The 12,808-nt window shown below is 34.6% G+C and overlaps 1 protein-coding gene across 2 annotated transcripts in view; it reads left to right on the forward strand.

Moving 5' to 3' along the window:
• The window catches only part of PBX3 (PBX homeobox 3), a 243,511-nt gene that overhangs the window by 191,930 nt on the left and 38,773 nt on the right, over positions 1-12,808 (forward strand). For both annotated transcript variants that reach the window (XM_023730752.1, XM_004375672.2), the window contains exon 3: positions 1,902-2,143. In XM_023730752.1, the coding sequence (XP_023586520.1) occupies positions 1,902-2,143 (242 nt within the window). The remainder of the gene's footprint in view (positions 1-1,901; positions 2,144-12,808) is intronic.

The following is a 12,808-nucleotide window of genomic DNA, read 5'->3' on the forward strand; positions in this document are numbered from 1 at the left end:
GGCCTTCGCTACATGCCAAATGCACAGAAGTATTGGTTTGTTGAACTACAAGCATGAGCAGGCCATGAGATTTTAACATCTAACAAAATGAGATAGAAAGGAGGAAAATCAAAGATGTTAAACTAAAAATACCAGCTTAACCAGTACTTGACAGTTCTAAAATAATGTTAGGCAGTTTCTTCTAGTTTTAGAAAAAAAAAACAAACCAAACCCATTGCCGTTGAGTCGACTCCGACTCATAGCGACCCTGTAGGACAGAGTACTACTGCCCCATAGGGTTTCCAAGGAATGGCTGGTGGATTCAAACTGCCAACTTTTTGGTTAGCAGCGAGCTCTTAACCACTGCACCTAGAAGCAAATACATGTTTGTCTATCTTTAATTACCAGCAATGTATTGATGCTAACTCTTATTTAAGAGAGTTACCTCTTTGGTTCGCTAAATGAATTTATCATATTATAGTTTTCAAACCTTATTTATTTACCTCTGGGTAGCCGACAGATATATTTTAAAATTATAGCGAGTTAGTTTTATTATCCAGTTGAAATTATTCTGAAGTATATTTTTAAATGAAAGTGACAGCTTTAAAGTGTTTGGGGGGAGGAAATTGAAGTTGTACATTTGAATCGAGACAACCAAGGGCACTGTCATGCTGTGGGTGTAATTCAGGACATCTAGGAATGAAATCTGTTCTTAAAAGAATGATGGTAAGCATATAAAGTCACAGAGCTGGTGCTCAATTGAGTACTTGGCAGCTTATAGATGTTACTGTCATGTAAGTTGCACTAGATACAGAGTGTGCACCACTGTGGATAAACAACAACAGGCACAGACGCAAAAGGCAGAATCCAAATGCAAACATGCAAGATGCCAACTTCTGTTTCATCCCTCCCCCAAGACGCCTTGTAACTAGTTTGGGGAACCTGCTTTTAAACAGATTTACAGAGGTTAATTGGGCTGGGATATTTTAGATTATGTTACACATTAATGAAAATGCTGATTTTGAGCTGTCATGACTCCAGTGCTTTTTATACCATGATAATTATTTTAAAACTTTGTATTCTGTGTTGTTGAAAACATCTTGGCAGAAAGCCTATGTGACCTGATTAAACCTATGAATTGTCAGCTGTGATCTATAGTACGCAGATGAGGTTGCTGACTGGGCATCACTTAGGAAGTTCATGATTTAAAAGCAAAATTAGATTGAGACTACTGTGCCCAGCAATGTATTGCTGTGTCAGTGGCACATTTTTAATACTGTATTTAGTGTCCTGGTTTTATAGTTTGCTGGAAATTGCTTAACAATGTTCATTTAATAATATATATTTTTAACTATAGCTGATTATTTCATAATGTATGTATTTTTCTTCTCCCCTTGAAATTACATGATAGAAAAGCTTATCTAATCCTGTTTATTTTCCAGTTTTGGGATATTGTGAATTAATTATTCTATGGGAATTTTAATTCTGTTCCTCCCACTGTATAGAGAAACAGAATAACCACCTTTTGATGGGTTTGTTTTATACCCTTGAAATTGTTTTCCTTTCTCAAAACCTCCAGTTTTTTAACTCCTTCCCATTTTATGTTTAAATCATTTGTATCTGGGAAGCTTGGATATTTAAAACATTCCAAGAAGCCTGGGTTACCTTTTCTAAAGGATCTAATCTGCCATAAGTTAAAGGGGAGAGATATTCTAGGTAGAAATTCTATAATGAAGATAAATATTATCTTGAAAAGAATTTTCACACCTAGTCAAGCTTTATTGGTCAAATGTGAACACTGAAGTACTCAGCATGAATTGTAGTATACTGATTTGTTTGATCATTTTCTCAAATAAACAAAATACTCACACTATTTGTCCTCTGTTTCTCGCTTCTCTCTGTCTCTCTCTCTTTCCTTGAAGGTCTCAGCATCAGAGGAGCCCAGGAGGAGGACCCTCCCGATCCCCAGCTAATGAGACTGGACAATATGCTTTTGGCAGAAGGGGTTTCAGGTCCTGAGAAAGGTGGGGGATCGGCGGCAGCAGCTGCAGCCGCGGCAGCCTCTGGAGGTTCTTCAGATAACTCTATTGAACACTCAGATTACAGAGCCAAATTGACCCAGATCAGACAAATCTATCATACAGAACTGGAGAAATATGAACAGGTCAGCAGCCGCCACTCTCATAGTCCTGCACAAACCCTCTCTTGCTCTTCTGTTAGACTGCACTAACCAATTCTGAGGGCTGTGAGGGTTAAATGTTAACACAAAGAACAAAATAAATAAGGTCAATGCAAAAATTAAAATGAATTATTTGATTCGTGAAATGAAGACCCTTTGAGATTTCGAAGGTGAAGCTAAACCTAGTTTATCCCATCTACTTGTTCTGGTTTTATTCATTCCTCACATTCACATGCCCTTACTACCACACCTGCAACCATTCTTCCCCTCTAACCTGACTGCGTGGTGCTCTTCAAAGCTGTATATAACTAATATTTATGCACTGGCCTTGTTCATAAGTTATAACAATTTTAAAGAGAAATTTTGCATAGTGAGCTTTACCTCCTATGCTGTGAGCTCCAGAATCCTCCTAGGAATTAATTTTTATGGATTGTGCCAGACTATAGGGGAGGGAGCTAAGTTCACAAAATAAGTAGGTTCTGGCCTGTCTCTCTGAGGAAGAGGCCTCCCAGGATAATTATGGGTACCATGGGACAGAATACTAGGCATTGTGTGCTACATTTCTGATCAGAAAGAGAATGTGGATTATAAATGCTGTTCTCAGCAATTATATTCACCATACTTCACTGAATCTAAGATATCTTTGATTTAAGCTGCATCATTATTTTATGTGTCACTAAGAAAAAATTAACACTGTCAATTTAACTATAACATGCCATTGATTGTAACATGTTTTCAAACTTTATAGAGATGTTAAAATGTGGGGAAAATAAGTGAATCTTAGATTCAGTGGAATAAGGTAAAATGTTGTTAATTCATTTTAAGCACATTTTAGTTGTTAGTTTAAGGCAAAAAAACCTGCTTAGTGTAAGGAATTTTCATTTGATAAGAATTCTCATTTGGAAGGTAATAAAAATTATTGTGGAAAATTTTAAACATACATACAAAGATAAAGAGAATAGTATTAGGTTAAACCCTATGGAATTGCCAAGTTTTTACATCAAAAACTGTCAAGTACTGGTAATTTCATAGGGTTCAACCTAAAATAAGGAATCCACTAGATACCCACCATCCAGATTAAGCAGTTATCAGTATTTTGCCAATTTTATTTTAGACATCATATCATTTCACCAATAAATACTTAAGTATGTAAGCAAGTACTTCTTAAAGTCCATACGTTTTAGAGAGAAGTGAGTATCCTTGTCAGCTTTAATACTGATTATTTTTCTAAGTTCTGTGTACAGTTTTAGTTTTGTATGTATTTTTTCATTGTCTTTTCTGATATTCTGTATATGATGATATTAAGCAAATGCTGAATTCTGTCCCAGAGGTGAGTGTGTTTTGAGGAAGGATACATTCATGTAACTTTGTGTTAAAATGCAATATAAATTAATATTATGTTTTCTATTTATTTTCTGAATTGGACTTTCTGAGATCTAAAACTGAATCTCCAGTCTTATTTATAGGAATAATTTTTGGTGGAGAATGTGCAAATTAGAGTTCTAGAAAAATTATCTTGCATATATACATGAAAGGAATTCGGCTTTCTGATCTGATATATGAATAATTGAAAGTCAACAAAATAAGTCGTAGTTGAAATGGTTGCCCTAAGCATAAACAGTAGAAAATGGTTCTAACTTGTAGTATAATCCTAACTGTACAACTTTTTGTTAAATACATGTGTAAGTTCTTGCTAGGTAAGTACCTCTAGTCATCTTGCATGGAAGGATCTATAACATTAGGGCCAAACGGCCTGTGTTTTTAGAGGAATTAGGGTGGTTCCTTACTATCTCCTGCCTTGTGTCTTCACACCTACCTCCTTACCTTCTTCTTAGCCCTGTTGGAAGTTGGATGAACCCGGCATCAGCCAGTGTCAAGGTCTTGAGCCTCATTGTATTAGAAATTCTATAAGAAAACCCTATGAGATTTTTAGTAACCTTAGTCCCAGAATCACCAGTTGGGTTTTTTGTTTGTTTTGTTTTGTTTTAAAAATACATGGGTACATACAAGTTCTGGATTAAATATCAAACTGGGAAATAATGAGTTTTGAAATTTAGTCATGAATCTCATTTCTGGATATATTCAATAGCTTAATAATACCATTTAAATCTATATTTCCTTTTTTCATTTTTAACAGTTTCAGTAGGAAAAATAGGTATATGAAATATATGCAATAATATGGACAAATAATTAGATGTAATATGTTGACTAATTGGCAGATTCAACAGGATTTTAGTTTACAAATTTTCTTCTATAGGTTCTGAATTATTTTGGAATGATGTAGCAGCATTTAATCCTCTTGTTTTGGGGGCTGGCTTTTATAGTTCTTCTGTCTGTGGTTCTCCTAAGTTACTAGGACCAGTGAGTTTTGACATAAGACAGTCAACTTTTCTTTTTCAGTTCCTTAGTGTATAAGGGTTTATGTGGGATAGACCTTTCGGGGTATATTTTGGAGTTTTAAGAAACGTTCAGCAGAGCTAAGTGAGGTGAAGGGGTGTGGCATTTGTAAAATAGATGGCATTATAATTTTCATTTTACAGATGAGATGCTGAGACTCAGAAAAGTTAAGTAATTTATCCAATGTCACACATCTAGTTAGTGCCAAAATCAGACCTTGAAATCAGTTTCTGACAATATGCCTTACTTTTCCATTGAATTATGCTGCCATCCATGTAGAATTGGAAAATAATTTAGGTACATTCTGGTTGTATCCGATTTGCTCATGTCGAATTGCATTTGAAATGAGAGCAAAGCAGAGATGGGAAAACAACTATTTTAATCACTTTGCAGAAATATATTTTTTCTCTAAAAGTGAACATGGGTACTCTGAGTGACAGAAAGCTTATTGGTAAATAGGAAGAACATATATGTTAAGGCAGAAACTTCATCAGAAAATTGTGTTGATTCTTTTTTTATAATGGAATAAATGACTTTAGAATCTTAGAGCTATTTACTCTAGTGTGTTTTTCAATGAAAATGTATCTGAAAGCCTATTTAGATTTAGATTGCCATAAAATTAACAAACACCACTACTGCAGTAAATTAAAGTACCTTATAAACGCAGCTGCATTTACAAAGCTAAGCAGACTAGAACTATAGTTTTAGCAAAATTAAACCCAAGCTGCAAGGTTTGGTTTTATGTGTGTATTTTGGGAATGATACTGTCTTTGAACCTATATTTTTTCCCCAGAAAATGCCCTTTGATCATATGCCTCTTTTACAGAGGCTCAGACTTAATAATTCATGATGATAGTCATCTAAATTTACTCATAAACATTTTTGAAATATTAGACATAGTATATACATATTAGAGTAAAATTCTTGAATATCACTACCAACCAAAAGGAAACAAAACTATTTTACTTTTCTCTTGTTGATCCTGTTCCTTAGCTGGAATATGATAGTTTTCCAAAGCTTGCAGCAAACTGTCTTGTAATACTTCATTTTGGGGGCGTGGTCTTTTTCTAGCTGAGAGAGAAAGCTGGTTGCTTCTCTGTCTTCTTATTGGTTAGCTACAAGTCTGTTGAAAATTGCCTTTACCTTACTTTCTAAGTATGCTCCTGTGATTCTACTGTACTAGAATAGGTGAATTTGTAATAAACTTGAGCCAAGGGTTCTAAGAAGCCTTATTTTTAAGAATTGAAGGCCTTCAGTTGAGCTTGTCTGTCTTGATTCCTCTACCTTTCTACAAAAAGGAGATGGGCACAGTGGTTTTTGCAAATGGGGTTTGACTTAGACATTTGTTGTCAGTTAAAAAGAGAAAGATTTTTCATGCCCTACACAGCTCTCCCACTTTGCTTGTACCAGTAGAAATGCTTGTACACACACAACTCACTTCATAATTTACAGCTGCTATAGTAGAGATGACATTGAAATCTATCTACTATAATTATATTGAAATACATTTTTGCTGAAGGCAAAAGTATTGTAAGGGTCCCAACCCTCTCCAAGCATCTGGGAACCTGCTATCTGAGTTCACAGATGTCTTTCGAATTTACCCCATATATGGGAAGCACTAGAGCCAAGCATGTGCTCTGAATGTGCTCAAAACCAGTCAGGTATGGTTTGGCTACTGGGGACTTTCAGATTGCAGGGATTATTTGGAGAAAGGAGAATGAGTGCTGAACCCAAATCATTGTCAAGGCATGCTCTTTGCTTTTTGAGGATTTCAACATTATGTGCTTAAATTTGCTGCCAAAATCTCTCTTGCTTGTAAAGGGATTTTTTTTTTAATCAGGTTAAAAAATGTTGATGTTATTATAATGGAGGTTGTGCAGCCCACAAACTCCTAATGCTGTTGTGCTATTTTTTCTGAAGAGTTAAGCAGGAAAGACAAAAGGATAACCCCTGATGTAAACTTTGTACTTCATGTTCCCAAGCAAATATTTGTCATTCATTACTCCAAGAGAAAGTTTTACTTCTGTCAGCTTTTATGCAGGTTTTTTTCTTAGCTGTCCTTGGCTGGAGCAAATGTTGCATGTTCCTGTTTTTTTTTTTTTTTTTTTCCTCCAAGTTGCTAGTCTGTTTGTTCTATGTACCAAATGTATCTATTCCCACAAGCTTGATTAATAAAGTTGTTTTATATTTGAATACTCTTTTTTTTTACTTCCTTGGAAGCAGTGTTTGTATTTATTCAGGCAATGAAAAAGCAGAGCTATAGATAATCAAAGTAGGCAATTGCTTGCAGAATTACAAGAAAATAATACAAATTTTATAAAGTTGCCGTTTTCATTGTTGATAATAACTGCCATTTATTGAGTATTATGTTCCAGACTCTGTGCAAAGACCTTAACATACATTATATAATCTTCACAAGCCCCCAAGAGCTAGATCGCTAAACCATTGCAATTAGGTAAGAAGCATTGAAGTGCAACAAATATTTCATCTTTGTGGCTGTTCTGTATTTGGTCTTATTCAGATTGGATTAAAAAGAATCTTTAAATGATAGCTTTTATTCTAAAACAAGAAGTGTTTGTTGAATTAATAAGCATTCTATAAACACAAAATCCATAGTATTGGACTAGTTACTTGCAAGTTTATAAAGACATCTAGGAAATAGTATGTAAATTTGGGGGACATCTAGTTTTAACAGAAACTTTTTTCTTGCTTTCAAAGTGGGTTTTAGAATAGGACATATTATCTGTTACCTACAGTTAGCTTCCGTAAATGGTTACAAGAGACGATCCAGTTTTTAGATATGATCACTGAACCATTGTAAAAGTTCCTCTAAAATTAATGTTTGCCCACTGTCTGATCTTACGTCTTTACATTCAGTGATAAGAATTTAAAGGCAAGAAAGGGGTTGAATTTTGAATCCATAACTGAAAAAAGCACCACTACAAATCAAACAAGTGTAAATCAAATATGTACGGATATTGAGAAAATTTAACTAGCAAAAAAAAAAAATCATTAAAATCATTATCTAGAATTCAAATATTTCAAATCCTGAATTATTACTTGATTTAGATTTTTAAGGAGAAAGATTCATAATAAGAATTGATTTAAAATATTTCTATCACAGTTAAACTTTCCAGGCATTATATTCACTTAACTATGTTTTTGCAATGAATGTATTAAAACAAACAAACAAAAAAATGTACCCTAGATAGTTTTCAACAGCTGGACTAAAAAACAAACAAAAACAAAAAAAGAGGGTTTTACCCAATACTCTAATCAGAAAATTCAAGGAATCAAAACTCTCATTTCCCAAATGCCAGATATTCCAGTTAACCAAGATGTCACTGCATTTGCATTGTGGACAATTGATCAAAAAAACCCAAAAAACTTGACTGATAATTTCACCTGTAAAAACAATAAGGCAATGGAAAATTTCTCAAGTCTATTTTAATAATATAGTCTTGTAGGTTTAATGGAGGATATGATAGATGTTTGAAGTGAGCATACTACATTATAAACAGCATCAATGCTAGTATGGGGTTTGGTGGCCCTTCAAAACAATTCTGCAATCATTCGATAATTTTTACTGCATTTATATGTTTAAAAAAGTATACCTTTTAAGGAATAGGAGATGAGGCAGTAGTGTGCTCTGCTCTGAAACTGGTACAGATGATGCTGTAAATGAGGCTGTAATTTACTTTCAGTGGTATAAAGGAAAAAAAAATCACTTTACCCAAAGTGTATGCATCTTTCTTAAGGGTGTACACAGATTTTAATTATCTAAATGTAAATACTTAACGAATTTTATTTAGAGTAATGAGCTAAAGTGCACAGTACATAAATGAGATGTTCTAATTAATCATGTATGAACTACTGGTTTAAAGAAAAGCTATGTGAATTCTGTGAATTTTGGGCTATTGCCAAATTGCTAATCAGCATTTGCATTCATAGATGGCTTCACTTAGTAAGTTGTGAGACATTCAGCAAATGTTTTAGGAAAGTATGAGTTTTTAGATGCAGAAACTTTTTGCTTTTAACCCCCCTCCCCCTTTTTTAATATTAGCCTTTGCCTGCTTCTTAGAAACCATAGGCAAACACCCAGTCTGGAGAGAGTAAAATACAGCTAGAGAAGAATTAGAGAGCTAACATCTCAGTATCATTCACATAGAGGTCCTGAATTATTTACCAAGATACACACCCTATTGTAGATGTTACCTTAGCATGTGAACAAAGGTTTGTAGGAATTAGTAATGTTATGGGTGCAAATTAGAAATGTTTCCATATTCCAGTACAACAGTTCTCAAAATTTTTGTCTTAGAACTTTCACACTTAAAATTTATTGGACACCCTCTAAGAGCTTTTGTTTTATGGGTTATATCTATCAATATTTATTATAATTGAAATTAAAACCAAGAAAATTTCAGAATATTTATTAACCAAAAAACAACAAGAATAAACCATTATAGGTATTAAGTTATACTAACATATAACATAAATAACATTTTTAAAAAAGAGTATATTTTCCCAAAAACTGCAAAACTTAGTTCAAAGAATGGCATTGTTTTTCCATTTTTGCAAAACTCTTTAATATTGTGCTTAATAAAAGTCCAGTGGATTCTCATATCTGTTTCTGCAGTCAATCTGTGGTCAGATGGCTGAAGTGTATGAAGAAATTTTGGCCTTACACAGATAATGTCATTGGAAAAGGGAAGAGTATATTAATGACCTTTTCAGATAATTGTGGATATTCTTCTTTGGTATTAAACACCAAAACTTGACAAGTTGTAGTTTCTTAAAGGTTAGATGCACAGTGGATTCTGAAATCATATTAACTTTTTGTGGTCTGTTGCTTTAAAATACATTGATCTAGTTTGCACTTTCAATGGATGTTATACCCATGCATGATTTTGAAACATTATGCATTGATCATTTGGAAAATATTAATTCATTGAGTTATGCATATCTTCCAAATCTTGACACATTTCATTATTCAATATCGAAATACATATTTTCATATCAGCCCCAAACCAATCATAAAAACCTTTAAGTACTGAGAAACTGTCAAGCGCATGGTGGCAGATGCAAGTTTTCCAAAATCCTAATTTTCACTTGAAAACTTGGATTTTTATCATTTGCAATAATTCTGTCAGCTCTTTTCTTTGATGATACAGGCTCACTTGGTTCATTTTCAAGAAAATGTCTGCCAAATGCCCAACTCAAAATAATCATAGTCTGTGAATTTTGCTTTCAAGGAAAAATGGTGTTCCGTGAAAAAAGTGGCTTTAGCTCAAAAACAGTCACACAAGTGCTTTTTCTTGGGACAACCAACCCTGCAATATACAGAAGAAGTGCATTTGGTGTACTTCCCATTTTGTCACACAATTATTAAAGACATGTACTCAAAGGTTGAGATGTGATTAAATGAATAACTTTTTTATTTCTTCAACTAAGGCATTTCTAAGTATAATTGCCGTGTGTGTGTGTCAGTGAAGAATAAAAAAGAAACATGAAAGATTACCTAGTATACACAGTTCCCGGGTTATGAATGTCCAACTTACAGACAACTCATACTTGCCCTTTAATATTATGTAAATTTTCCCTCACTTTGAAACGATTGAACCAACCCCTGCTTGCAACACATTCTTCATCACAATCATCTTCACTTGCTGCATGTGCAGCTTTTAAATCATTAAAAAAGGCTTCAGGCCTTTTCTTGCATCATGTAAGGCTAAATAAGAACCGTATGCACCTGTTCTGACTTACCTACCAATTCAACTTAAAGACACAGGAACGGCTCTCATTCGTAACCTGGGACTGCCCATATAGTGTTTCCCAAAAAGTTTTTCTTAGCACATTGGTCCAATATGGTTGCTACTAGCCACATGTAGCTATGGAGTGCTTGAAATCTGGCTAGTCTGAATTGACATGTGCTGTGAATGTAAAATATATACTGGATTTCAAAGATTTAGTACCCGTTCCTCCCAAAAGTAAAATACTTCAATAGTTTTTTTAACATTGATTTTATGTTGAAATGTTAACATTTTTCACATAGTAAGTTAAATAAAATATATTGTTAAAATTAATTTTACCTGTTTCTTTTTCTTTTTTAAATGTGGCTACTGGAAAATTTTAAAATTACTTATGTAGCTTACAATATATTTCTATTGGGCAGCACTTTTCAAAAGAAGTTTCATGGCCATGTTTATTTGGGAAAAGTTGGATAGACTATTTTCCCTTGAAGGTTTATTGGCATATTAGAAGTTCTGAGGAGTCCTGCAAAAGGAAAAAAAAGTCTTAAAATTTTGGTTAATGTAACATTTCCCAAAACTGCTATATTCTTGGACCATCTATTAACGTTCTATAGAGCTAGCTATGGAACTATGGAACTTATTGATCCAGTTTAGGGATACTTAGTTGTAGTTCAATTTTCTTCATTTTACTAATTAGAAAACTGACGGCTAGAGTTAGAAAATTCTATAATTTTGAAATTATGTGAACATTTCCTTAGGGAAAGTTCAAGGAAAAAAAATATGTAGTTTTTTTGCAGGGTGACCAATTATTTGGCATAATATAATTTAAGTCAGTAATATAGTGTCAGGCAAGAATTATCTTAGGTGAAGGGAAGAACAACTCATACTACAGGGGAAGTCAGCATAACTGGGCTAAACCAAAAGCTAAGAAGTTTCCTGAATACAACTAAACACTTTGAGGGACAGAGTAGCAGGGGCGCGTGGTTTCAGGGGACCATGGTTTCAGGGGACATCTAGGTCAATTGGCATAACAAAGTTTATTAAGAAAATGTTCTGCATCCCACTTTGGTGAGTGGCATCTGGGCTCTTAATAGCTAGCGAGCGGCCATCTAAGATGCATCAATTAGTCCCAACCCACCTGGAGTAAAGGAGAATGAAGAACACCAAAGACACAAAGAAAATATTAGCCCAAGAGACAGAATGGGCCACATAAACCAGAGACTGCATTAGCCTGAGACCAGAAGAACTAGATGGTGCCAGGCTACCACCAATGACCACCCTGACAGGGAACACAACAGAGAGTCCCTGACACAGTAGAAAAGTAGAGTGCAGAACTCAAATTCACATAAAAAGACCAGACTTAATGGTCTGACTGAGACTGGAGGGACCCTGGAAGACATGGCCCCCCGACTCTGTTGACCCAGAGCTGAAACCATTCCCAAGGCCAACTCTTTAGACAAAGATTAGAGTGTACTATGGGACATAAAGTTATACTCATGAGGAGTGTGCTTCTTAGCTCAAGTAGATACGTGAGTCTAAATGGGCAGCTCCTGTGCGGAGGCAAGATGAAAATGCAGAGAGGGTCAGGAGCTGGTTGAATGGACACAGGAAATCTGGGGTGTAAAGGAGGAATGTGCTGTCACAGTATAGGGAGAGCAGCTAGGGTCACATAACAATGTGTGTATAAATTTTTGTATGAAATACTGACTTGAATTGTAACCTTTCACTTAAAGCACAATTTAAAAAAAAGAAAAAAATATATAGTGTCAGGGAAAATCTTAAATTTACTTTTCTTTATTTTGCATTGCTTAAAGATAGAAAGAACTTCTGGGTTTAGAGCTGTAAAGTTCCTTAACTTTTTATTGTTTCATAACCTAGGACAATGATTCTTAACCTTTTTTTTTGATTATGGATTGGCTGAGACTCTGAAAAGAAAACAACATCTACAGAATCTCTCCTCAGGAAATGCATATGTGCACAAAAGTTGTATAGGATTTCAGGAGGCCATAGACCTTCTAAACCTATCTGTGGACTGCAGATTAAGAATTCCTCACATCTGGTTCAGGGATAATAAATTCACGCATCATAATCAATATTACTTTCTCTCTTGAGCCAAATGTAAAACTCTTTGAGTTGTAGTACAAAAGCTCATCAGTCAAGATATACACCCACTTATCACTTACCGACATGGTTAGGCTTCAAAGACCAGGTTATTATGGAAAAATCAACATTATGTGAAAATGGAGGACGATCACATCAGATCACAAAATGGAGGGTGACTACATCATTACATAACTGCCAAATTACACCATTATATATATAACTGCCAAACCACGAAGAATCATGGCACAGCCAAGTTGACACATAACCTTAACCATCACAGCCAATGTTATTTTTGCCTCACATTTCGACGTTTGTTACTGCCAGATGTACATTGTTAATGTGCAAAATAGCCAGACAGTAGATTTTTTATTATTGTTGTAAATGCGAAATGTTGGATAAC

The sequence above is a fragment of the Trichechus manatus genome, unplaced genomic scaffold, assembly GCF_000243295.1.
Source record: "Trichechus manatus latirostris isolate Lorelei unplaced genomic scaffold, TriManLat1.0 scaffold00038, whole genome shotgun sequence".
In the NCBI taxonomy this organism is placed as follows: Eukaryota; Metazoa; Chordata; class Mammalia; order Sirenia; family Trichechidae; genus Trichechus; species Trichechus manatus.